This window comes from Cheilinus undulatus, linkage group 21 (genome assembly GCF_018320785.1).
Source record: "Cheilinus undulatus linkage group 21, ASM1832078v1, whole genome shotgun sequence".
Taxonomy (NCBI): Eukaryota; Metazoa; Chordata; class Actinopteri; order Labriformes; family Labridae; genus Cheilinus; species Cheilinus undulatus.
The window spans coordinates 17,712,147-17,735,176 of NC_054885.1; the positions used below are offsets into that span (position 1 = coordinate 17,712,147).

At 39.2% G+C, this 23,030-nt stretch overlaps 3 protein-coding genes across 9 annotated transcripts in view; all 3 read right to left on the bottom strand.

Moving 5' to 3' along the window:
• Positions 1–2,104, bottom strand: part of svilc (supervillin c) — a 37,125-nt gene extending 35,021 nt beyond the window's left edge. For all 7 annotated transcript variants that reach the window (XM_041817308.1, XM_041817307.1, XM_041817306.1 and 4 more), the window contains exon 1: positions 1,977–2,104. The gene's annotated coding sequence lies outside the window, so the exon portion shown is untranslated. The remainder of the gene's footprint in view (positions 1–1,976) is intronic.
• Positions 2,105–3,826: 1,722 nt separating this feature from the next.
• cdk21 (cyclin-dependent kinase 21) lies at positions 3,827–10,389 on the bottom strand. Its single transcript, XM_041777970.1, has 8 exons — positions 10,338–10,389; positions 9,835–10,067; positions 8,921–9,053; positions 7,495–7,662; positions 7,178–7,287; positions 6,996–7,046; positions 6,659–6,791; positions 3,827–4,594 (listed from the first exon to the last, which is right to left on the bottom strand). Exons 2-8 carry the CDS (start codon positions 10,062–10,064, stop codon positions 4,517–4,519), a joined length of 903 nt encoding a protein of 300 aa, XP_041633904.1. The 5' UTR covers positions 10,065–10,067; positions 10,338–10,389; the 3' UTR covers positions 3,827–4,516.
• Positions 10,390–10,914: 525 nt separating this feature from the next.
• Positions 10,915–20,006, bottom strand: retsat.2 (retinol saturase, tandem duplicate 2). The gene is made up of 11 exons (XM_041777969.1): positions 19,776–20,006; positions 18,509–18,691; positions 18,067–18,308; positions 15,646–15,847; positions 15,361–15,558; positions 15,151–15,270; positions 12,646–12,784; positions 12,449–12,558; positions 12,199–12,368; positions 11,658–11,817; positions 10,915–11,562 (listed from the first exon to the last, which is right to left on the bottom strand). The coding sequence occupies exons 1-11, from the start codon at positions 19,933–19,935 to the stop codon at positions 11,414–11,416; spliced, it is 1,833 nt and encodes a 610-aa protein (XP_041633903.1). The 5' UTR covers positions 19,936–20,006; the 3' UTR covers positions 10,915–11,413.
• Positions 20,007–23,030: the final 3,024 nt, after the last annotated feature.

A 23,030-nucleotide genomic window follows, 5' to 3' on the forward strand; every position in this document is an offset into this window, starting at 1 on the left:
GAGGCTTTTTGGGTGCAAAATAAAACACTTCAGAACAAATAGAAAAAATAAGGAAACAGATAATTTGCATAGTTAATGTCAGAAAAATAACAAACATATCTATAATGACTATTTATGTCTTTCTTATAAGTCACGTCTTTATAAAATCATGTCTTATAAAATACTGTCTTTGTAAATTGGCCCTTCCCAGATGCCATTTAATAATGTCAATGCATGCAGACTTGATATGTAGCATTAGCACTAGCCTCATGGTTAATACTCATTTCCTGGGCATTTCTCCAATCAGTTGATCTTAGTGTGGCTTTACACACTGTCATTACTTTCCAGTCTAACAGGCCCACCCACAGGCCCCACCCACAATGCTAATATGACTGAGGGCTTACACTGTTATAAAAAGAGGGAGTTTACATTTGAAACAGGCAACAATAAATGAATACATAAATGTGTTGTTTTTGTCATCGTAATAAATAATAATGGGTATTTAGGTTTAAAATAAAGGCTCATCATTGCTTCAGTACAGGATGAAGCATGTCTTTGCAAACCTCCATGAGCCCCTCAGTGGCTCTGGGCCCCAGAAAGCTTTACCCACCTTTATAGGTGGCTACAGTTACTGATCTATTATTTAACCTGAATACAGAAATAAGATAATTTCAAGTCCTGATTTAAAACAATGACACTTCAGGAAAGTTTAATGAGCTAAACTGTAAGACTGAATGTCCCTGTCAAAAGAAAACAGGCTCAACAACTGTCGTCTGTCTTTACACATCATAAAAACAAGCGCTTTTACTTCAAACACCAACACTCAGCCACCCACAGAGGAAACCGAGAGAACGCATCATGAGCATCCCCAGTCTTGCTGACTCCTCTGTGTTTTTGGAAGACCAGAGATTGGCCACACTTTGTTTAAAGAGCATAAAATCATGTGACAAGCTGGAGGATTTGTCGATCAGAGGGGAGAATGCCATCCAGGCTGAAAGGGGATCATGGGCTTCTAATCCAGCAACAAGTAGTTAACGCAAGCTCAGAAATAAAGCTGCTGGATGAGCACACAGGAGCCTTTCTTTACCTACTCAGGAAGGGAAATGAAAATGTCCTGCAGGGTTTAACAGATCAGGAGCTCAGCTGAGGATCAAAACTCAAGTCCTATTCAAAGTTTAACAGATTAATATCTTAAATCCACAAATTCCCTTTCAACACACCGTTATACAACCAACCAACTGATGTATAAAATTGTCAAACACATGGATGTGCATGTTTAGAAGCCCTTCATCACCCAAAAGTAATCAGAGATGTTCAAAATTGACATTTGTCTGATATCTACATTATTAGCATGTACTGTAGCCAATTAGCTCCATTGTAATGGAACCACCTTGACTCATCAATTACGGGTGTAGTGCATCAACGCCCCACGTTTCAAACACTACAATTTTACAATAAAATGTCCACCAACTTTCACGATGGACAGGGCAAAGATGTGGAGGAAGAACCACAGCCTGTTTTTCAATATACACACATGGCTCACGCAGAGGAAAACAAAACATTCAGACTTCTAAAGTACTTGATAAAGGACTGATTTAGCGCATCTAAAGAAAATTTGCATTGAATACAAGAAAAGTATTCAAGCAAAGTCCATGAAGGTACACAAATTACAAGTTCGTGTGGTTTTATTCGTGCGTAATTTGTGCGTAAACTGTGCGTAAAACCTGTTATGCCATCAAACAACAAAACTGACGAATCATAATTGCTTGGAATTTTATGAGAATACTTTCTACAACTCTATAACTGTAACTAAACACCCTGGCCACTATGCCCACCGTGCAGTCTGAACGTCAGCAGGTCAGACAGAACAACCACCAACAGACAGAGGAGTGATGAATGATCAAATATTAACCACCTGGCGCCAGTCGACGCTCGGCCATATTGTTTGAGTTTAAATTAAAGAAGAGGGTGAAGAATTAGTTGAATTGTGTACTTACGAGCACTGCACGCCGAGTGAAGTGGGCATGAAAGTTGCTACCGTTCGTCCACAGACACGTCGGTCCCTCCCTCCCCACGCAGACTGTCGCTCCAAATGTAGTCACAGTGTCAGCTGTGGACGGCGCTCCGTATTAAGAGGGGAGGGTATAAATAGACGGACACACCGTGGGGAGCCCCTTCCTCTGTCCAGGAAGCAGCAGAGCTGTTTTACTGGCTTAAACTTCAACAGAGGAAGTCCAGGTTCACTCCATACCTGATGCTCTTTTAATTACATAAAGTATAAACATAGACTTGATGTGTGACTGGGTCAAAGCTACTTTTCAGACATTAATATTCGATCTAACCGTGAGATCAAATCAAGTATATCAAGACCAACGGATCTTAATCAATTTAAAAATATAGAAAATCTAGCCACAGAAATGGTTGTTGGATATATGGGGGGGGGGGTGATCCAAACAGGGCACCAGGTTATTCAGGGGTGGTATATGTGCATAAACACAGATATGACACCAGTTAGGTAATAACCTGTATGCTCTGTTTCCACTACTGATACATTACCTTCAAACGTTTAAATACACCATATGGACAAAAGTATTTAGCCACACCTGTTTATTATTGAATTCAGGTGTTCCAGACTTGTTGCCACAGGTGTATAAAATCTAGCCATGCAGTCTATATTAGCAAACATTGTGATGGAAAATGGGTCATCCTGAAGAGTCCAGTGCCTTCAAGCATGGTACTGTGATGGATGCCACCTTTGCGATAAGACAGTTCCTTAAATTTCATCCCTGCTGGATATTCCACAGTTAACTGTGAAAGTGGAAGCATTTAGGAACAGCAACTCAGCCATGAGTGAATGGGTTGTCATGGCCAAGCAGCTGCATGCAAGCCCAATGTTAAGTGTCGGATGGAGTGGTGTAAAGCACATTGACTGTGGAGCAGTGGAAATGTGTTCTGTGGAGTGACAAATAATGTGCCCCTGTTGGCTGCATTTAGAGAACGTTACCTGCGTTGTGAGGTTTGGTGTAGGAGGGATAATAGTATGCTGTTTTTCAGGATTTGGGCTAGGCTTATCTCCAGTGATGGCCAATCTTAATGTTTGTGCATACCAGGACATTTTGGACAATGCTATGCTTCCAACTTTGTGGCAACACTTTGGAGGAGGCCCTTTTGTATTCCAAAATGACTGTGCCCCAGTGTACAAACAAAGGACTATAAAGACATGGCTTGATGAGTTCAGTGTGGAAGAACCTAACCGGCACTCACAAAGCCCTGACCTTAACCCCATCGAGCACCTTTGGGAGAAACTCAGTGGAGATTTCGAGCCAGACCTTCTTGTCCAGCATCGGTGCCTGACCTCATAAATGCTCTACAAAAAGAATGGGTACAAATTGAATAAATTATAGATTTTTTTTAAGACTATTAATTGTTGCCTGTTGCCATTTGAGGTTTGCTGCTCCATCTTTTTTTCACCGATTATCTTTCATCTATAGAACTAGATCATGTATAGATAATCTGTCTGCTCATCAGAAACTCCAGAAATGAGAGACAAATGTTTGTATTTGGAGTGAAATGGAGAATTCACTTGAGGACTCCAGACTAAGAACATTTCCTTTTTTCAACTGATTTTGTCATGTGGTGTGCAGCACTTCCCCCTTCTGTTCACTTTTTGCACCTACAGGAGAAATCCCTATGTACTCTTGTCATTCATACCTGAAATTCTGTGTTTGGCCAGGTTTAAGCAGCTTTGCTTTCAGGAACTTCAAAAGTCAAGTTTACAGCAGATGTTGTAACTTACATGAATGAACTACTGTTCTAAAAATCTAGAGACAAGTTTTATGGACACATAGATTTTATCAAGTTTCTTGACTGAACACTGCAACTGTTGTATAAAAATACTGTATAATCGACAAATACAAACATAAATATAGGTGTAATTCATGCATGTAATTACACCATAAATGTCCTCACTAAATAAAAAAATACAAATTCATCACCTTCACCAGTGGATACAAAAAACTTCTGTGAAGCAACAAAAACAAACGTATCAACTCCAAGGTGCCCATTTTAGTGTTGTTAGCAGCTGAAGGCAAACTAAATAATTTTTTAACATGCAACAAGAACAAAGCAGCATCTTTTGAGAAATTACACTGTCAAACAAAAGAAAACACATTTAAACTCTTCTTACATGAATGCAGCTCAAAAGTGAGGGAGAAATCCTCCATTAATGTCTCATATTTGCAAATGCTAATCTTCAGCTACATCAGCATCATTTTATTTTCCTCTGTTGTGCATGAAAGCTTTTCTAAAAGTCAGGCATAATGTGTTTTTCTTTACCTGATTTTTAAAATGTATTCCCTCAAACCCAGCCACAGTTGATGGGAGTGAACTGATGTTAATAGCTGTTATTGTCTGTAAAAAAAAGTCCTTTTTCTTAGATGGATCTATAGCACCAGACTGGCTGTTATTATAGAGAGAGAGGAGGAAGAAGAAGTGGATGAAGCTTTTCTTCTTCTAGCACAGCATTCGATTGAAATCCTCAGTGCTTCATGAAGAAAGGATGAGCCAGAGCTTTGGCGGCTGAGATGCGACGGCTGGGTCTGAATGCCAAACATAGCTGCGGGTAAGAAAATTCGCAAAATTATCGAGACAGCTTCAAGAAAAGACGTTTGAAGTCTCAGTGCTGTCTATGATCCTTTTTCTTTAAATCAAATCTGTTTACTGTTTAAGTTAAGAAGTACTCATCTACTGTACGTGACGAGCCAAAACACAACAGAAATCATTTCATGAAGCCCTTAAACACAGAAAAACAGCACTTTGGATCTGAGAAGCTCTTACAAGCAAACATAAACATACTGTTTGTTAGCCATATAAGGCTAGTAGCATGTCTTTACAGGTAGGTTCTATTTTTTTTCTTTAAATGTGACCATTATCCTTTTTTTATCCTTTATTAGAGAGGAGGACAGTTGATAGAGTTGGAAACAGGGATTAGATAGCAGGGAAGAGACATGCAAGACAAGAGCTACAGGCTAGACTTGAACCTGGGTTTCCTGCATACACGAGGCGTGACCTAACAACTAGGCCATCTGTGCCCCCCCAGCAGTAATATTTTAAAATCTGTTTTCCTCTCCTCCGCAGTGGGTCAGTTGTTTCTGTGCAAGCACTGCAACTCTCCTCCACCCCAGCCGTCTCCATTACATCTCATCTGAGTCTGAGTCCAGCTCCGTTCTGCATCCTGTCATCGCCACCTCCATCTATCTCATCAGTGACCTGGTCAAGCTCCTGAGAGTCCATTCCCCATCTTATCCTACATCCTTCCATCACCAGCACCAGTGTCTAGACTCCATAGGGGGGCTTCCTATCCTATCCTATCCAGCCTCACTACCCCAAGTTTATAAAGACATTGCGATGGAATCTATCCGGCAACAACATTTCGCATTTGCAAACATTTCCTATCTTGTATAATAAATTATTTATAACTTGTATTGAGTCTCTCCTGATTGAACTTGAGTATGTTAGCATGCTGATGACAATTGTCATATCTCAATTCAAGGTTGGAATGCTGCATTAGGGGGCAGCAAACAGTTGTGTTTCAACTCGTCTCGTTGTTAATCTTAGGTCTGAACTGGGCTTAAAGGGGACATATGCAAAAATCACTTTATCAGGCTTTTCTAACAAAAAATACGTGTTCCCTTTTGCCTGTCCACAATCCCCTCAAGTACTGCCTCCTCTCAGGAGAGCCACATCCATTGAGCCACATCAAGTTCCTAAGAGGGGCAGAGTCAAACAGCCCAGTAAGAGCCACAGACACAGAAACACCTCGTTCTGAGCAGGGCTGAAACAGAGGGGTTTTTGGACATGCAAAAATCCTATACTAGAGTGTTTTTCAAACACAGACTTCACAAGCATGTTTTGGGGACCGCTGAGACCTATATAAGCTTGTCTTTAAAGGGTAAAATATGTCCCCGTTAAGTTGATTTCAAGTTAGCTTGAGACAGTGTTTTCAGAAAGACTACCTCTGCAGATTGGACTTAAAAGCCCCCTTCAGTTAATAAAGAGCTGACATACTTCAGGCTTTGTTCAATATTTTCTGCTATCTATGGTGTAGATTTTGAAGGCATAGCAAAGCCTATGTGGTTATGATTTGTCCCTCATCAATTTTGCTATGCCTCATCTCAGCTAGCCCAGCCAATGCTCCCCACCTATAAGAACTTCATCCTCTTTACTTGGGGTGCACAAATTATCAACTAGGTCACTGGTGCATTAGTGACTTAAGTAGAGGCAGTTATTTGTATGCATTGAAACCATTAACTTGCATTTTTTTTAATTGCTCAGCTGCATGAGACTCTGCCAGCTCATTTAAATTGGCATGCAGTAAATCTTTCAAATATTGTGGGCCATAAAGGATAAGCCATATGGATCCTTCATTGGCTTGGTAAAGAGAGACACATTTGTCAGCTTCAATTGAAACAGCTATAAAATGGGACAGCCGTCGACACCCTGCTGTGACACATCGACCCTGCAATGCACCCTCTGAAGGATGAAACACCTGAATTTGGTAACAGTTTCTGTTCACTTTGACATCTGAGTGTAAAAATACGGATAAAATCTGTTACATTATATACAAAAAAGGAATTCATGGTTTACCAGTGTAATGTGTATAATATGGAAATTTCCTCACAGATAGCAGGCTGTTCTCCTCTGGTCCCAAGTTATGCAGCAGCTTAGTGCTTGAGCCTTTTGGTCCATAGCTGACAGAGTATGATATTGGGCTGTCCTTCGGCCAGTCCTCCTCGCTGGGCAAACCGATTACTCTGACAAACAAAACAGTAAGCAGAAAACTGAATGACAAGACATTTTCTGCCTCTCATGACAAGCACATCCACCCTTTTAAAGCCAAAATGGGGTTATTTTTCTTATTTTTTAAAGCTTTATTTATGAAGTCAAGCCAATGTTTCCTGTCTGACCTTATGTTTTGGGTTTGTTTTTGCCAACAGGCAGATTCCCTCTCTACTCACTCAAAGATCTTTTGCAGCTGCTGCACCTCAGTGTAGCCCTTAAACAGTGGCCTGTTAGAGAACAAAAATGTCAGTGTAACTTTATCCTTATTTTGACAACTACAGAGAGCTTGCATCACTTCAAATAAACCTTGCAGCGCTTCATATCTCTTCCAGCCAGACACAGACTCAGCTATCTTTACCTCAAGAGGAAGAGTTCGGCGAAGATGCAGCCAGCGCTCCACATGTCCACTGAGGACATGTAAACAGAGTTGAGCAACACCTCAGGGGCTCTGTACCACAGCGTCACCACCTGAAAAACACAGTGTGCAAAACAAAGACACAGCAGAACATTTTCACCTCAGAGAGAGCAGAGTACAGATATAGACACTGAAACAGCTGCACATGAAGGAGAAAATTTCAGCAATAAGAATGAACATAAGTGGAGCTCTTTTTCAGATTTCACTCATCAAACCTTTATCTTATCTCATCAGATCACATCATGTTTTGTCTCACTTACTCCTGGAGTCAGGGCGATATTGTAGGTGTAGATGCGTGCCAGTCCAAAGTCTGCTATCTTGACTTCTCCATGGCTACTGACCAGGATGTTTTCTGGTTTCAGGTCTCGGTGCAGCACCATGTTTGTGTGCAGGTAGTCTAATCCTCGCAGCAGCTGCTGCATCACATTCTTTACAGACAGAGAAAGATTTTAAGCATCCAAGGACCTGAGAATATCTTACTTTTAAGACTACATATAGTTCAATTCAGTAAACATATTTAGTAGGTGTAAATCAATGAAATTAACACTCAGGTCGTCATTATCAGTTTAAAGTTCACCAATGTTAAAGTGTTGCTACAGCCAGGATATTTTCATTGGTAATACGTTGCTAATATTAAATAATATACAGTATGGTACAGCATTTAAATACTGTAATCCATCCATGTGGAGCCAACGTCAAATACTTTGTGTATTACTAGATTTATGACTCTTTAGTTCTGCGTCTTGTTGCTTCATAGTTGAAAGCGAAAATCACAGAAGCTAATGGAGATATAAACAAAGAAAGGAGGATCTTTGTGGACGTGGAGTGTTTAGAACAACTTTCTCTAAACCTATGTGATCTTGGAAGAGTTCTAGTAACATCCCTCTGTGCTTTCCTAGTCGTATTAATCCATGGACATCATCGTTTATGTGCTAAATATGTTTCCACATATGCACAAATTGAAAATGCACATAGACACTAGTGGGTGGAAATCCTACAAGTGGTTGAAAGTCAAGCTTATTTTGGTAAAATTTCTCTGCAAGGAACTCTTCCTTCAGTCTCTGTAACAAGCCTTTTTTAACAGTTACCCTATCACAGCTCCATCATGGATATCATAAATAATCTATCACATTTTTCATGGGCGCAACCCATATACTCAGCTCTGTTGCTCATCCCACAAATGCATGATCCTTACAAATGTGGCATCATTTACAAGTGTAATAAACAGGCTTTCCAACGGTATAAGATTTATTACCAAGAAGCATTGTTACAACAAAGAAATAATGTACCAAACACTAATTGCCTTACTTTTTGTTTTAAGTTTAATTATCACGCTGATAATATTGAGCATCCCTACTTGAGAGGACAGAGGATAGAGTCAGAAAGCAAAAAAGCAATGAGCAGCGTCATGTGGGAAAGGAGCCACAGGACAGACTTGAGCTTGGGTTGCTTGCTTCCTGTTTGAGGCACCACCTAAACTTCTGGGCCAAATGGCTCATCAGGTCTCTTCAGGGATCAGAAGGGTCACTTAAGTAACAAAAACCCAACCAGGGAAATCCTCAGAGTACAGTGTTACCATGCCAATACATGAGATGGAATTAAAATCTTGTTGTTCTAGCGATATATAACATCACTTTATGGTCTGTTATAGGTAGTAATACAATAAGTCAGAGGAGGTCTTCATACCTGAATACAGTCAGAGCTCAGTCCAGAAGCAGGAACCTTAGACAGGTAGGTGGACAGATCCTGGTCAATGAATTCTAACACCAGGGTCAAGTTCAAGTTCCTGCCATCTGGTACAGCAGATGCCTCAAAAAGCCTGGTAGTCAAAACCAGCACATGGAATGAAAAGGAAATGTCTTTATTTATATGCTTAAATATCATTAATATTACAGATGTCAGTATTCTTTTATTTCCCTGTCTTTATCTCTTCTATGTTAGAAGTTATCCAAAAATACTTTTCCTACATATTTTATATAACTCACCATAAAGCATGTTGAGATGCAAACTTTGTCTAACCCCTAATCTTAACCTAGGTTATACTTGAGACATTATGAGTTACATTCAGTTTTTCAGAGAAAATAGGCAAAATTAGATGTTTTCTTAATATCTGAACTCATTTTTCTTGTTTTCTTGGGATAAAAAAGCAGCTTTTTCTGATATAATGAGATCAATCCACAAGATCTCTGGAATAATGGCAAACAATGTACACATTATCATGGGGAAATAGAGTCTTGTTTTTCAATTATTGTGATCCATCCAAGATTGATGGTAACATTTTTTATTTAATAAATATAAATGTCATTAAAGACACTGTAGTCATGAATCCTAATTTATAATATTACAGCATATATTTGTTTACAGTACTTTTAGGTCAGTGTTGTAATGTAAAAATTAGATTTTTTATGTTTGAATCTTTGATACCAGTTTAACATGTTTCTGTAGTTTAACCCAAAATTACCTTATTAAGCATCATTTCTGTGTTTTCTTAAATGTATGCCCCCAGTCATGGTCTGCAAGGAATTAAGCTTACAAACCTTTAATGCACAAATGTAAATGCAGTAAAGTAGAAAACGAGTCCTCGTCAGGCTTTAACTTACCTGACAATGTTGGGATGGCTGAAATAATTCATTTTGCGCAGCAGCGCCACCTCTCGGATCATGAAAGCAGGGATACCATTCTCCGTCGTGTCCCCGCGGATGTTGAACTTCTTCACCGCCAGGAGGCGCTGTTTCCCTCCCACCTCTCTGGCTTTGTAGACTTTACCGTAGGAGCCCTCTCCCACCTCAGTGAGCAGCTCGTAGCACAAAGATTTAGTGCACACTTCCATGGTCTCACGATGATATACAGCAGAAATGAAACATTACTTTAGAAATTATTGTCTTTAAATTTAACAACTTTTAAAGACGTCACCCCCATCTTTAATCACGCAGTTTAATAGAAGAAATTAAGCTAGCCAGCAAGGTTCTGATGGCAATAAGGATGTGCAGGTTAGCTAACATGTCATAATCACCTGTTACAGACTCCAGCTTATAACTGAAATTATTTTAACAGTTGCTAAATATCGGTCTGACTGATAAAGTTTGTGTTGTTTTGACTTTACCTCAGACTTCAGGGCACAGTGACCCCTCCATGCCGCGGCCTGCAGGAAAATGTCGCCGTATTCCTGCAGTAAGTATTTAAAAATATCCCAAAATCACACCCCTTTTATTCGCCAACTAATCAGAAAGCTCAGCACGTGCATAGTTTAACCCATTGCCTGTGCACGTGCTCACCGCTACTGTAGATGCCGCTGTACACTAATGCATGATTTTCAGTGATGTTAGCAAACAAAAACAAGAAAATTAAACAATTATAAATAAAAGTAGCGTTTAGGAAACGGACAGCGGGTTTTCTGAAGACTTTTTTAAGATGAAAGAGAAGGATGGGTTTCATTTCGAACAAAGTAGAGCCAAATATGTACTTAAAAGCCTGTTTATTCGTTTAGTTGAAATTGTCTGTTTAGTTTTACTGAGGTAGGACATTTAAGGAATAAAGAGTTACTGCTCCTTCTGACATGCTCTACTAGCTCAAGTTTAAAGAAGTTACATTAAGCTGTTGCGATAAAATAAGGCAGCAAAATATCAAACAATGAGAGTAAGAAATAAAAACATACAAGCCAATGAACAAACTGCATCCAGTTCCTTGTTTGTATCCTTTAATATTCAAAGGGAGCAACCTTTGCAAGTCTGTTATAAACTGCAATTCATATATATTTCAGGCACTGAAGTCCAAAGGCAATTTAGAATAAAATAAAACACAGCAATGCACATGAACTTCAGCATAATTAACAGATAACTAAAGCATCTGCATCCACAGTTGAGGTACTGTTAGCTCTGATAAGTGCTTCCTCAGACATGTAACATTCAATTCTTACATTAATAACATTTTATCAAAACAAAATGTAGTGGTCAAACATGTTTTATTGCAGGCATGCACACTTTAAGTATGCTTAGAGTTTAGTGTTATGAGTTGGTGCAGAAAATGCACCATTTCCCTTTAATTGTAAAACCAACAACAACAACTTATGCTTTAGGGAAAACTAGAAGTCTGCACACAGGTTAATTTGTGGATTGGATGGAAGCTTCTCTACTGGTTAATTACAGTATTGATGGTCAATCTGATTAGTGTTGTCGGGTATTATTCATCTTTCAGCTTGTTATTCATGAATTTGATTCTCTTCGCCAAGCCAACGGCGTCCAGGTGGAGGTTGCGGTTGAGAATGACTGAGCCGCAGGTGAGAGCTCCAGCGAGAGCTCCGGCAAAGCCGCACAAAAACACGTCCTGACCTGTGATACAAAAAAAAAACAAAGAAATGTGTTACTGTGAACTCCAGTCGATAACTAAATGTGAAAACTGATATTTGCTGACCAGATGGGCTAACCTGTGAGATAGAGGTTCTTCAGGGGAGTCTGAGGTCTCAAAGTGGCGCTGAGTTCGGGGCTGAAGCGACCAATGCCATGATCTGCTCCGTAGATTTCACCTTTGGGGGCTCCGATGTAGTATGTGTTTGTGATTGGAGTTCCAGCATCAATGTACTCGATCTACACAAAATCAACAGAAGTGGACACTTCTATCATGCTGCTGTATAATCAGTAAGAATGCCCTGAGGTAGATTAGGCAATTATAGTTTTATTCCATATTTCTCAATTTCATTTTGATCCTATATTTTAATGTTTTGTATTTTTGCTCAGTGTGGTGTCTTTAGATGTCTATGGTGTTATAAATGCTTGGCTCTAACTGTAAAACACTTTGAATTGCCTAAATGACACTTTATCAATAAGCATGCCAAGCTAAAAATCTGCAAGTTATCTGGAAACAGTGGTCATACAGGTTTCCAAGTTATTTGTAGAGGATGTTAGAGACAAGGGCAGGCTTTAGTGTTTTTTTTAGTCATTTTATAGAAGAGCTCATAGGAAGGTTACCTTATCTCTTGTAATCTTCGGGAAAATATCCATCACAATGTCCAGAGTAGTATTGATGAAGGTCTGTTTGAGCTCTTTGTACTCTTCTCCTCTGTTTGTCACTTTTCCGTCCTTCCACTCCTCAAACCATGAGTAGTTGGCAAAGCTGACCAGACTCAGAGTGGACTTTCCTGAAAGAAGATTATATTTGAGTAACAAATATTTTTGACCAATGCATTTATCTAATCTGCACATTAATACATTTGTGTACCTGGTGATCTCTCCTCCCAGGTTGGATCTTTGGCTGATGGAGAGGCAACAAATAGCAGAGGAATGCTTTTAGCAGATTCTTCCTTTGTTCCATTCATGTATTTCTCCACTCTAAAAGAAAACAAGTAAATCAGGTTAACATTTTACATTCTGAATTTCTTAATGAAGATATGTATTCTTTAGATGCGAGCAGCATACAGTTCGTCAAAGTTGTTCTCGGTAAAGATCCAGTAGTTGTCTGCTTTCAGGCCCAGCTCCTCCTTTGTTCCGTTCAGACCAACAAAAACACTCAGACCACCTTCACCGTGCTTCATCATGCTCAGCTGCTTCTGGATGGCTGCATGAGAGTGACACATTGGACTTTATTAACGAAAGTTCAAATAAGGAAAACAGAAAGAAACATTTTAGAAATCTGAGCTACTTGATGCAAAAAAAAAAAAAAAAAAAAAGATTTGTAGAATAATCACCTAGCTTAACCACTGCACCACAAACTTAACCATTAGGCCATCCTAGAGTGCATTTCCACTAAACAGTCTGGTTCAGATCAGTATGCTGCACACTGTTTGTGTTTCAACTGTTAAAAGTTGTGAAAGAAAAAAAAAAACATTTGTACAGTCTTACTCTTAACACCCTTCTGTTAGGGCACCAAGTGTACCTATACAACACTACACAGTGGAGCTAGACTCACTGCAGCCTGTTGATTGGCTCAAAGAATTGTTACTTCCTATGAGAGAGCTGTAATATTGAAAAAACACAAAACGTGTCATGTTTTGTACTGATCTGAGGAGTGTTTCTCCTTTATTTTGTCATAAACATGCTTATAAAGAAAATAGGGATTTACTCTCAAGCAAATAAACCTTATGGGTCACTGGTTAGATGGCAATAATGACTCAATTCAAGAAAAGACGTAGTGCCGTTTGCAACATTTCCTTTTTGGCATGTCTGTTGTTGTTCAATAAACAAATAAAAGCAGAAATGTTGCCAAATGGAGTGCTATTTGGGAGCTCAAAGATCACCTCTTTTTGCTGAGCTCAGCCAAATGATCTGGATCACTAAAATGGAGGGGAACAGAAAAATTTCGGTTTGGTACGTACCTCAGTTTTGAAATCACGGTTCGATACATTTTCAGTACAATAATTAAAGTGAATAAATGACAATGTATTATTATTATTATTATTATTTATTTTATTAAATTGTATTAAAAAAATAGGCTGTATAAATTACATTTAAATTATTAATAATGCTGCAGTCTCCTCCCAAAAGGTCTCCAATAAATAAAAATATTACTAAATTTTTTTTTTCATTACTTGGTTATTTTAATTGATATATTGACATCTTTATAGCCATTCTTTAAACACTAAAATTTCCCAGCCAACTTGAACGCATCGTAAGTTAGTTTGTTAAGTATGCTAATTAATGTCTTCTGCCGATTTCAACATGGACTTCAGCACTGGATTACTTTTGTAATCAAAGAGACCTACCACAAAGTTTGGGAGGAGTTTTTACAGCCCATCTTGGCGGATAAAGAGGTTAAAGCCGTGTGAAATCTGAGGATATCGTTACCTATGACGCCTCTGCAGACATGATGGAGTCCCCTTTCTCTCTCCTCCGAGGCTGACAGTTGAAGGTACGCATTTAGAATTAGTTTGATTCACAAAACCAGAGCACCATTGTTAAAAAATAAAAAAGATCTTAAATCATGAGAAGTTCATAAGCAGCTTGTGAGACTTCTTGTTGTTGTTCCTCGTTACAGTGACATTCTTGTTTGAGTGGAGCTTTGATTGATCCACTGGACGACATGCTGTCAGCGACACACATGCTGAATAATGTCAGAGCTACTGATGTTGTCTTTGTCAACTGTTGTATTTTACTGGGCAACAAAGTGTTCCTAAACAGGACACTGTTATCTGGGAATATTCAGGCTGTTGCTGTCGTTTGCTGTGGTTGTGTGGTTGCCAGGACAGTGTGACAGTGAGATGCGCTCTGTTTTTCCGTCTGTGTATGAGCTTCGTTCAACATGCATCCGTTCAGTACACATCCAGTACTGCATCAGTACAGTATGAATACACGTACCTTTACACCCCTACTAAAATGACATGCGAGTCCCATCAGTATGAGCAAGGCTAGACAAACATTGGTTGTGGAAATGCAGCCAAGGTTCCCTCTGCATAACTATGCTGAACCAAACTGGATTGCTTGGTGAAAATGCATCATTAGTGGTTCATTTTGCACACCCTATGTCAGTGGTTCCCAATCTTTTTTCTTTAACACTTCTTCTACTTTCTTCTTAGGAAAGCTAGGTCCTCCAAGGACCCACTTGGAAAAATAACACCAATTTTAATTCTTTTTATTGACAAAATCCCAACATGATAGGTTTAATAATTTCATAATTCCCTACAAAGTTCTTACCAAAAGTTCAATGTAAAACTAGCCATGGGGCACAGCTGGTCTAAGTGGTTTAAGGTGTGCCCCATCTTAGCAGGCAGCCCAGATTCAATTCTGGGCTGTGGCTACTTTCCCGCTTGTCTCGCTCCCAATCTCTCATCCCTGTTTCCCACTCTATCCTCTATCAAGATGGCATATTAGGGCCACTCCAAAATATTAAAAAAAAAAAAAAACAGGGTCTGTTACTTTTTAAGAAAAAATAAAAATAATAAATTAGAACTAATACAATAATGAGAAATTTTAAGATCAGTTTCTTACCTGGCATGCTCTGAAGCTCTTTGGGCAGCAGCTTCTGATAGGTGTTGAAGATACCGGCATTAGAGATCACCATCGGAGCATGGACATGCACTTCCTCCTGACCTTTCATGACGCTCACACCTGGAACCATTTTTTAAAAAGGTAAATCTCCTCTTCTGTCTTGGAGCAGTATGATATGTGCAGAAAGAAAAGCACAGCCATCACACCCACCGATTGCTTCATTGGCCTCGTTGAACAGGATGCGGTTGACAGGGGCTCGAACCAGAACAGCTCCACCGGCCTTCTCAATGATGGGGATCATGTGGTAGGAAATCTCACTGGCTCCACCCTTAGGGTACCAGGCACCGTTCAGGTAGTGAGTGGTGAGCAGGCTGTGCATTGCAAAGCTGGCTTCTTTTGGCATGTTACCTGAAGATCAGAGGAGGAAACAAAGACTTTGAGTCAACTGCAGCAGATATGGACAGATCACAACAGAAGAACAGTAGTTCTGCATACCATAGGTGCCAAAAATGTAGGTGAAAACAGCCCTCAGGTCTTTGTTCTCAGTCAGTCCATTTACCACCTCTGTCAGGCTGCGGGGGGCCATTTCGAAGAAAAAGGACAGACGTCTAACAAGGCCAGTGTAAACCAGGAACTTGGCCAAAGGAGCAGGGAGGAGCTTCAGGAGAGCGAGGAACCAAATACCACGACCGACTTTCTGCACGCAAAACACACACAGACACACAAGTAAGTGTGAGACAATGACAAACACACCTGCATGTAAAAAGGAAGAAATTAACTTAACGAAACACATCAAGATAAGAACACAAAACAAATGGAAAGCTTAAAAGGTGATTTTATGGTTTCATTGATAACGGTGCCTCCGATAGTCAAGTCTCATCTTTTTGCAACAATGTAATTAGTGTTGTCTGAAGTACAACTTCACCCTGCTTTCTTTTCACAGTCAAGCGTGTCACTCACTGTGAATCTTTACTTTGGAGAAAGAAAGGTCTTTTTTGGCAGTGTGATAACTCACTTCATCTGACATCTACCCAGCAGGAAAGGTTAAAAGCACCAAAAAGTCTCTGGTCTGTCCACAGCTTTAATTGCACAAGTATGAGGGCAATGTTTCAGTTTTCAAAAATCAGTATAAGCATCAGTGTGTCATTCTCAGTTATTCATAAAAACTAGGGCTGTTTAACCTTGCAAAGCAGATGGATACGCCCGTTTCCTTGTTTTTCATTGGCGAATCCATCTTGCAAAGCTCCCATCTGAAACGTTTGGGCCCGGTTAGAAAGTGACAGGACCAATCAGCATTGAGGGGCAGTACTTTCAGGCGCAGCAAAGTCATGACATAAACAAGCAGCATCAAGAGCTGGTGCAGTTATGGAGGAAGAGATTAGCGTGGATGCTGCTAAAGTGCCAGTTTTATCAGAACTTGACAACATTTCTTCGTTAAAAGAAGAACAAAGAACAGCAGTGAGTTGTTTTCTTTTCAAAAACAACAAAAGTCGAGTACTTACATGTCTATAGTCACCATATTTTGCGTAATTCCTCAGTAGCTGCGCATGCGCAGCTCGATAGCAGCTACGTCACGTTTTGTTGCTCTTATTGGCCCGTAGAGATGTGACAGACAGAACATTCATCCAATCACACTCTGAGTTTTTTTCAAATCCTCTGCCTTTTCTAAGACATTTCCTATTGAAGCTTTCCCAGATGGATGTGTGAAACAAATCCATCTGGCGTGTCAGGTTAAGGGCTGTTAGCATTATTCACAGTTAATATCCATATTAAGTGTTTTTTAATCATACTAACCACATGCCTTCTTGTCCCTTTCATTATACGTTGGTTAAGCTACTTCAACATCTCCCTGCAGTCACAGTAATGTAAAATAAGTCCATCATTTCTCCTTAATGTCTATTTTTATTTTAAAAACCCCATTGACAGTTAACTGGACATGGCAAAAGTCATACTTGCGTAATCAAATATTTATCTTTTTAATTTTATGTCCTTTTTGATGCATAACAAGTCTTTTTCCATGCTTAATTTCATGCCATCATCTCCAATCAACATTAAGATCCTTATTGTCTTTCGAAACAAAAGTAGGTCTGTGTATTGACAGGAACTGTTTTACCCCCAGTTAAGGAGAGTAAAAAATCCCAAATTACACAAAAGCCGTTTTAAATGCAAAGTGTAGCAAAAAGGTGAAATAAATACTGATGACATAAAATCTGATATTAATAGCTTTTTAGAATTTTAATCATTTTATAGCCCTGATAAATAACATCAATAGGATGTAATTAATATCCACTGGCATTACCGATATAGGGATGCCTGTTAGGTTACAGCAACCTTAACTTTTTACCTTTGACCATCTTAATCTAATCAGGCTATTCTTGACTCCTGCTAAATCTCTGTGCTGAATGTCAAGATTTACCCTCAAGATGCTCAGGAGATATCACATTCACGTTCAGCTGTCACGTTCCGTCTTACTACCACAAACATAACGACTGCAATCACTACAGTCCCCCCTCTAAGATAAAGAAAACGATAATTTGTTATCTGTGGCTTGAAGCTACTACCTTTGAAAGTCTGTCTGCATAATATTATGTAAGATCTCAGCTGAAAAGCAGCCTTGACAATTTTTCTGAACTTTGATTTACCAACCCTTGAGCTCTTGAAGGGTATCAGTGACAACACCATTAGAGATCAGACTGGTGAGACTTCTTTGGGCTAAAGTGCACATAGTTCAATGGGAGTAAGGAAATTTAGTAACTTTTATCAATAAAATGACTACAAAAAGTAAATAAATGGCTAGATTATCAATATTAAAATAATCTTGGCTGACAAGATTTGTAATAAAGCAACAGAAAGTCACTATGTCTGCTTTATTATTTAAACTCTAGGATCATGATATGTAATGTTGAAACATCCCACCTTAACCAGTCTCAGGTATTCATCAATGGCCTTCTCCTCTCCAGGGAAGCATTTCTTCAGCTCTTCGGGGAAGCGGGTTCTGCCGCTATAGATTGGGTAGCGGCGGCGGTTTTCTGGGGGTCCAAGCACTACTTGGTCAAAAGGATTTTCCAGAGGCTCCCACTGCAGCTGTCCATTGGTCATGTTGTCCAGCATACAGCGGAATGGCTTGTGGTCAAGGAGCTCCCCAATGTAGTGAATTCCTGTGGGAGCACAACAGAAAAAGTGAAGACACTGCAGGGTTTTACGTGAGATATTACAAATAATTTAGTACCGAAAGATAGATTTGTACAATAATTTTGATGATCAACTTAACACAAAGCAGAAAATGTTTATTTTTATGAAAACTTTACAGTATATTCTTGACATATTCATTACTAACATCAACAGATTTCATTCTCACCAACGTCAAACTCAAAGCCCTTCTCAGTGAACGTGTGGCAGCAGCCTCCAGCCCGATCATGCTGCTCCAGGACGAGGACTTTCTTTCCAACTTTAGCGAGCAGCACAGCCAACCCAAGTCCACCAATACCACTGCCGATGATAACCGCATCCAAGTCTGCAGGTACTTTACTGGCCAAGAATCCTAAAGACAGGAGGCATCACAACATCAAAATAACATGGTACAAATGGCACTGCAAAAGTAAATGTGGGATACATAGCATTACCTTATTTAAGGTTTGCAAAAGTGAAAATATTCTGCTTCTGTCTGACTCTTATATGGTTTTTGGACTACCAGGAAATGTGTACTCCCCCATCTATGAGGTTTATATAACTCAAACACTAATATTCTTTTGTTCCCTCAAGATAACACCGCTTTTATATTTATCCATTATGTCAGTTATATAACAGTGTCTGAGAACATGTCCATAAGAGCTGCACAATAAAAATTACATTTTATCACGTAGTTACTAAATGATAAATATTTCATAATAAAGTTAATGCACATTATCTGCCTTTGATAAAAAATGTTTTCTGGGGATTTTGTATTATATACTTAATTTAAAATTAGTGTCAGTGTTGTAAGGTACTAGAACAACAAGGCACTGTCCGGTGTTGTTTACTTCCCAGGGGGCTTGTTCTGAAGTAGCGCACGCTCTCGCGATAACTGAACCACCATAACACTGGACAACTTTTTCAACTGCCATGTGTAACGAAGGCTGTGTCCAAAATCACTACCTATTCACTTTCTAGTCCACGAAATTCTGCGCACCATAAAGTGGATGGGGAGCAGGGAAAGAGTGTCTGGTTTTGGTCAAAGGCAAAGTCTACTTTGAGCAACTGAAATATTATGTAACGGTAAACGCCCGACGAGGTGTCCAACTGTCGGGGATCAATGGACGACTTGAGTCACAACGGGACAAAAAAACTAGTCAGCGCACTTTCTGAACGGATTTATTCATGAAAACACATGAGGACATGAGTGAGACTGAGAGTAATCTGTGATCAGACTATAAACCTTTACGTTAACATCAACAGTCATCTGATATAAAGCTTAGTTTTAGCAGACCAGCTGTTTGAATAAACAGAAAAATGAAACGTGACACGGAGTTGTCCACGCCCTGCAGGTGCTGATTGCAGGTGCAAGGTATGATTAAAATTAATAGACCTACATAAATTAGGCTACAAACACAACAAACACATAACACAGCCTTTATAATTTGACTCACCTTGCTTCAGTACTTTATTCTTTTCCTTCATGTCATGAACCATCTTTCTCAACGGTTCACGGGTGTCCGTTTCAAAGGGATTTGGCCCAGAGCTGCCGAAGACATATTTAAAGATAAATATGACCAAAGCGACACAAATTAACCCCACACTAAACAACATTTCGGCAGGTTGTCGAGCAAGTGGCTGCAGGCTGTTGACCACTCCGTCCACTGACTTCACTTCCGTGTGAGACTCGCTAAGTACCGCCTACTTATACCACGGTACGTATGTACGTGTACGTATACATCTATGATGGTCTTGGTAAATACTTGATTCTGATTGGCTCTGGAAATTCCATTGGTGTCCATTAACTTCTGATATATAGAGCTATCATATAAAGGTACCACCAGTTTTGCCTTTACCTTTTATCAATGATTACAGAAAGGAAATGTACGAATAAAATTATAAGAGGTGCCGTCACATATGAACTTTTCCCCCTCTTGCTAAGAAGAAGAAATTTTGTACTAAAGTTCTCAGAGGAACACATTACACGAATTAGAGATGGATACCTTTCTCTCCCAGTTTTGCCTAAAGCTAAAGAAACTCATCTTAAGACAATAAATTATATTTACCCCGCAATAAATTTCTTAGACAAAGATTTAATGTTGAAAAAAACTGTTGTACATTTTGTGAATCTAAAATTGAAACTAAGAACATCTATTTTTTGAGTGTGAATACGTGAGAACCATCTGGGGATCTTTTCAAAACTGGATATCTGAAAGAGACTCCGATTCGCCCTTATCTTCTATATCAGATGTACGTCTTGTTTCCAGGCTAACACTGAGAGGTGAGTGTCGCAAAAAAACTCTCTTCCGTCCTGTAACTGCTATGAGCGACTCTCAGAGGATTCAAACAACATAAACAAAAGAAAATAAGCAATTATTTCTTTGTAGAGCCAAAGGAAACGCTTCTGATAAACCGACATGATAATATCTGATAAAAATTGACGTGTCTGACAGACAATCAGCCCCTGCCGGGCGTGGACAGCTCCGTTTCACCTCTGTGACCTCTTAGTGCAGAAAGGGGAATTATTCTGTTTATTCAAACAGCTGGTTTGCTAAAACTTATCTTTATATCAGATGACTGTTGATGTTAACGTAAAGGTTTATAGTCTGATCACAGATGACTCTCAGTCTCACTTGTCTTCATGTCTTTTCATTGATAAATCCGTTCAGAAAGTGCGCTGAACGGACTAGTTTTTTTTTTACATTCGATCACAAAACGCATGTAATTATAAATTAGTAGTCTTCTGACTTCGCGGAGGTAATTTCTGGCCTCCACGTCGTCCATTAATCGCAGATAACTGGACACCTCGTCGGGCATTAACCCTTACATAACTGACAGTTGATAAGCCTGACCAATTAGAACCTTTTTTAAGCACTGGCGAGGCAGACTCCACCAATCAACGCCAAGTTCATTAAGTGAGCGAGGCCTCCAAACAAGGGTTGAAGTCAGTCTCCAATGTGGTTATATATATGTATGTATGTATATATATATATATATATACACACACACAGCTATGTTATATAAGAGAAAACAAAGGTCTGCTTGACCTCAGTTTTCCCCATGAAGGTAAAAAATGAACACATTCTTGAAGCATGCTTTTTTAAATATATATACCTGTAATATATGCATTATGCTTAATTTTAATTTTACACACACTTTCTTAAAGTCCTAAAACCTAAAAAAAATCTTTCTTTAAAATACTTTATATTACAGAAAGTTTTTGTCTGTTTTAGTGTTTTTAATATATATAATCCCTATGTGCTGTTAAAGGTGCAGTGTGTTAAACTGAATATCAACATCTAGAAGTGGGTTCTAGACTGCATTTCTCTGCTGGAAACTGTGGCAACCAGTTTAATTTAATGTGTATCTGTAATGTGAATACAATACAATAACTTTATTTATCCTTTTTTCCTCTGTTACCATGGAAACATGTAAAAATCCAAGATGGCAGCATCCATGGAGGGGACCCTCCCTATGTATGAATTAAAGGTTTATTCTGAGTTTTTTTTTTTTTTTTTTTCAAAATAGCTATTTTTGAAGTTAGATGACTAAACACTTATTTAGACAGACCATCTTAGAAATGTTTTGCTTTATTTTACCAAGTTTGTTCAGCTAAATGCTACTAGGTAAATATTACACACTGCACCTTTAAACAGAGCAAGGAATTCTTAACACTGCTTTCTCAACTTTTAGGTTTACTCTGGATGCTTACATTATCTTACTTTGCGCACTGAAATAAAATAATTTTACACAAACCAAAAACTACCTGGGTCAAAATTCTAAGTCCCCATTTAGAACGGACCTTTTTGTGGAGTAACATCACATACTGCTGTTGCGCAATGATGTGCTTTAACTTTGTAATGCTCAAAGCTTGTAAAATCAAGTTAAAACAGAGAGTTATCTGAAGCTAGGACATTATCAACAAATTTAAAGAGAGCCACACAGTACAGACCAAGCCTGGTAGGAAGAGAAAGATTTCAAAGACTCTGGAAATAAAACTAGTTAGAGATGTGCCCAAAGGCCCCAGAACAACTGCCAAGACACTTTTGAACGATTTAGCCAAGTTGGGAATTGTAGTCTCAAAGACAACAATCACTAGAGCCATCAACAGGGTTGGACTGTGAAGTTTCAGAAACTAGAAAAACTACACTTCTGTAGAAGAGACACCTTCAAGAGCTCTGTGACCAAAGAGACTTTGCTTATGTTTGGAGAAAGAAGGAAGAGGTGCATAACCCCACAGTGAAACACGGTGGTGGGAGCATTATGCTGGGGATGTTTCTGTAACTGGGAATCTCATAAAGGTAGAAGGAATCATGGAAAGAGAGGGATATGTGAAGATTTTGAAAGAAATACTCAAGCAGTCAGCAGGAAAACTGGATCTGGATCATCGCTTAGTCTTCTAACACGACAGCAACCCAAAACATGCATCACTCCTGGTGAAGACCTACACAAGTCAGCACAAGACCCTGACTTTAATTTGTGGGGAGAACTGAATATTGAGTATTTCAGAAAACCATCAAATCTGAAGGAGCTTGAGAGATTGGCCAAAGAATAATGGTCTGGGATTCGTCCAGAGATTTGTTGAAAACTACAGCAAACGACTTCAGGGCTGTTATATAGCAAAAAGGAGACCACTGACTATTAGCATCAGGGGGGCTAACAGTTTAGATCCTGGTAGTTTTGGTAAAATAATTTTGTTTCTGTGTGCA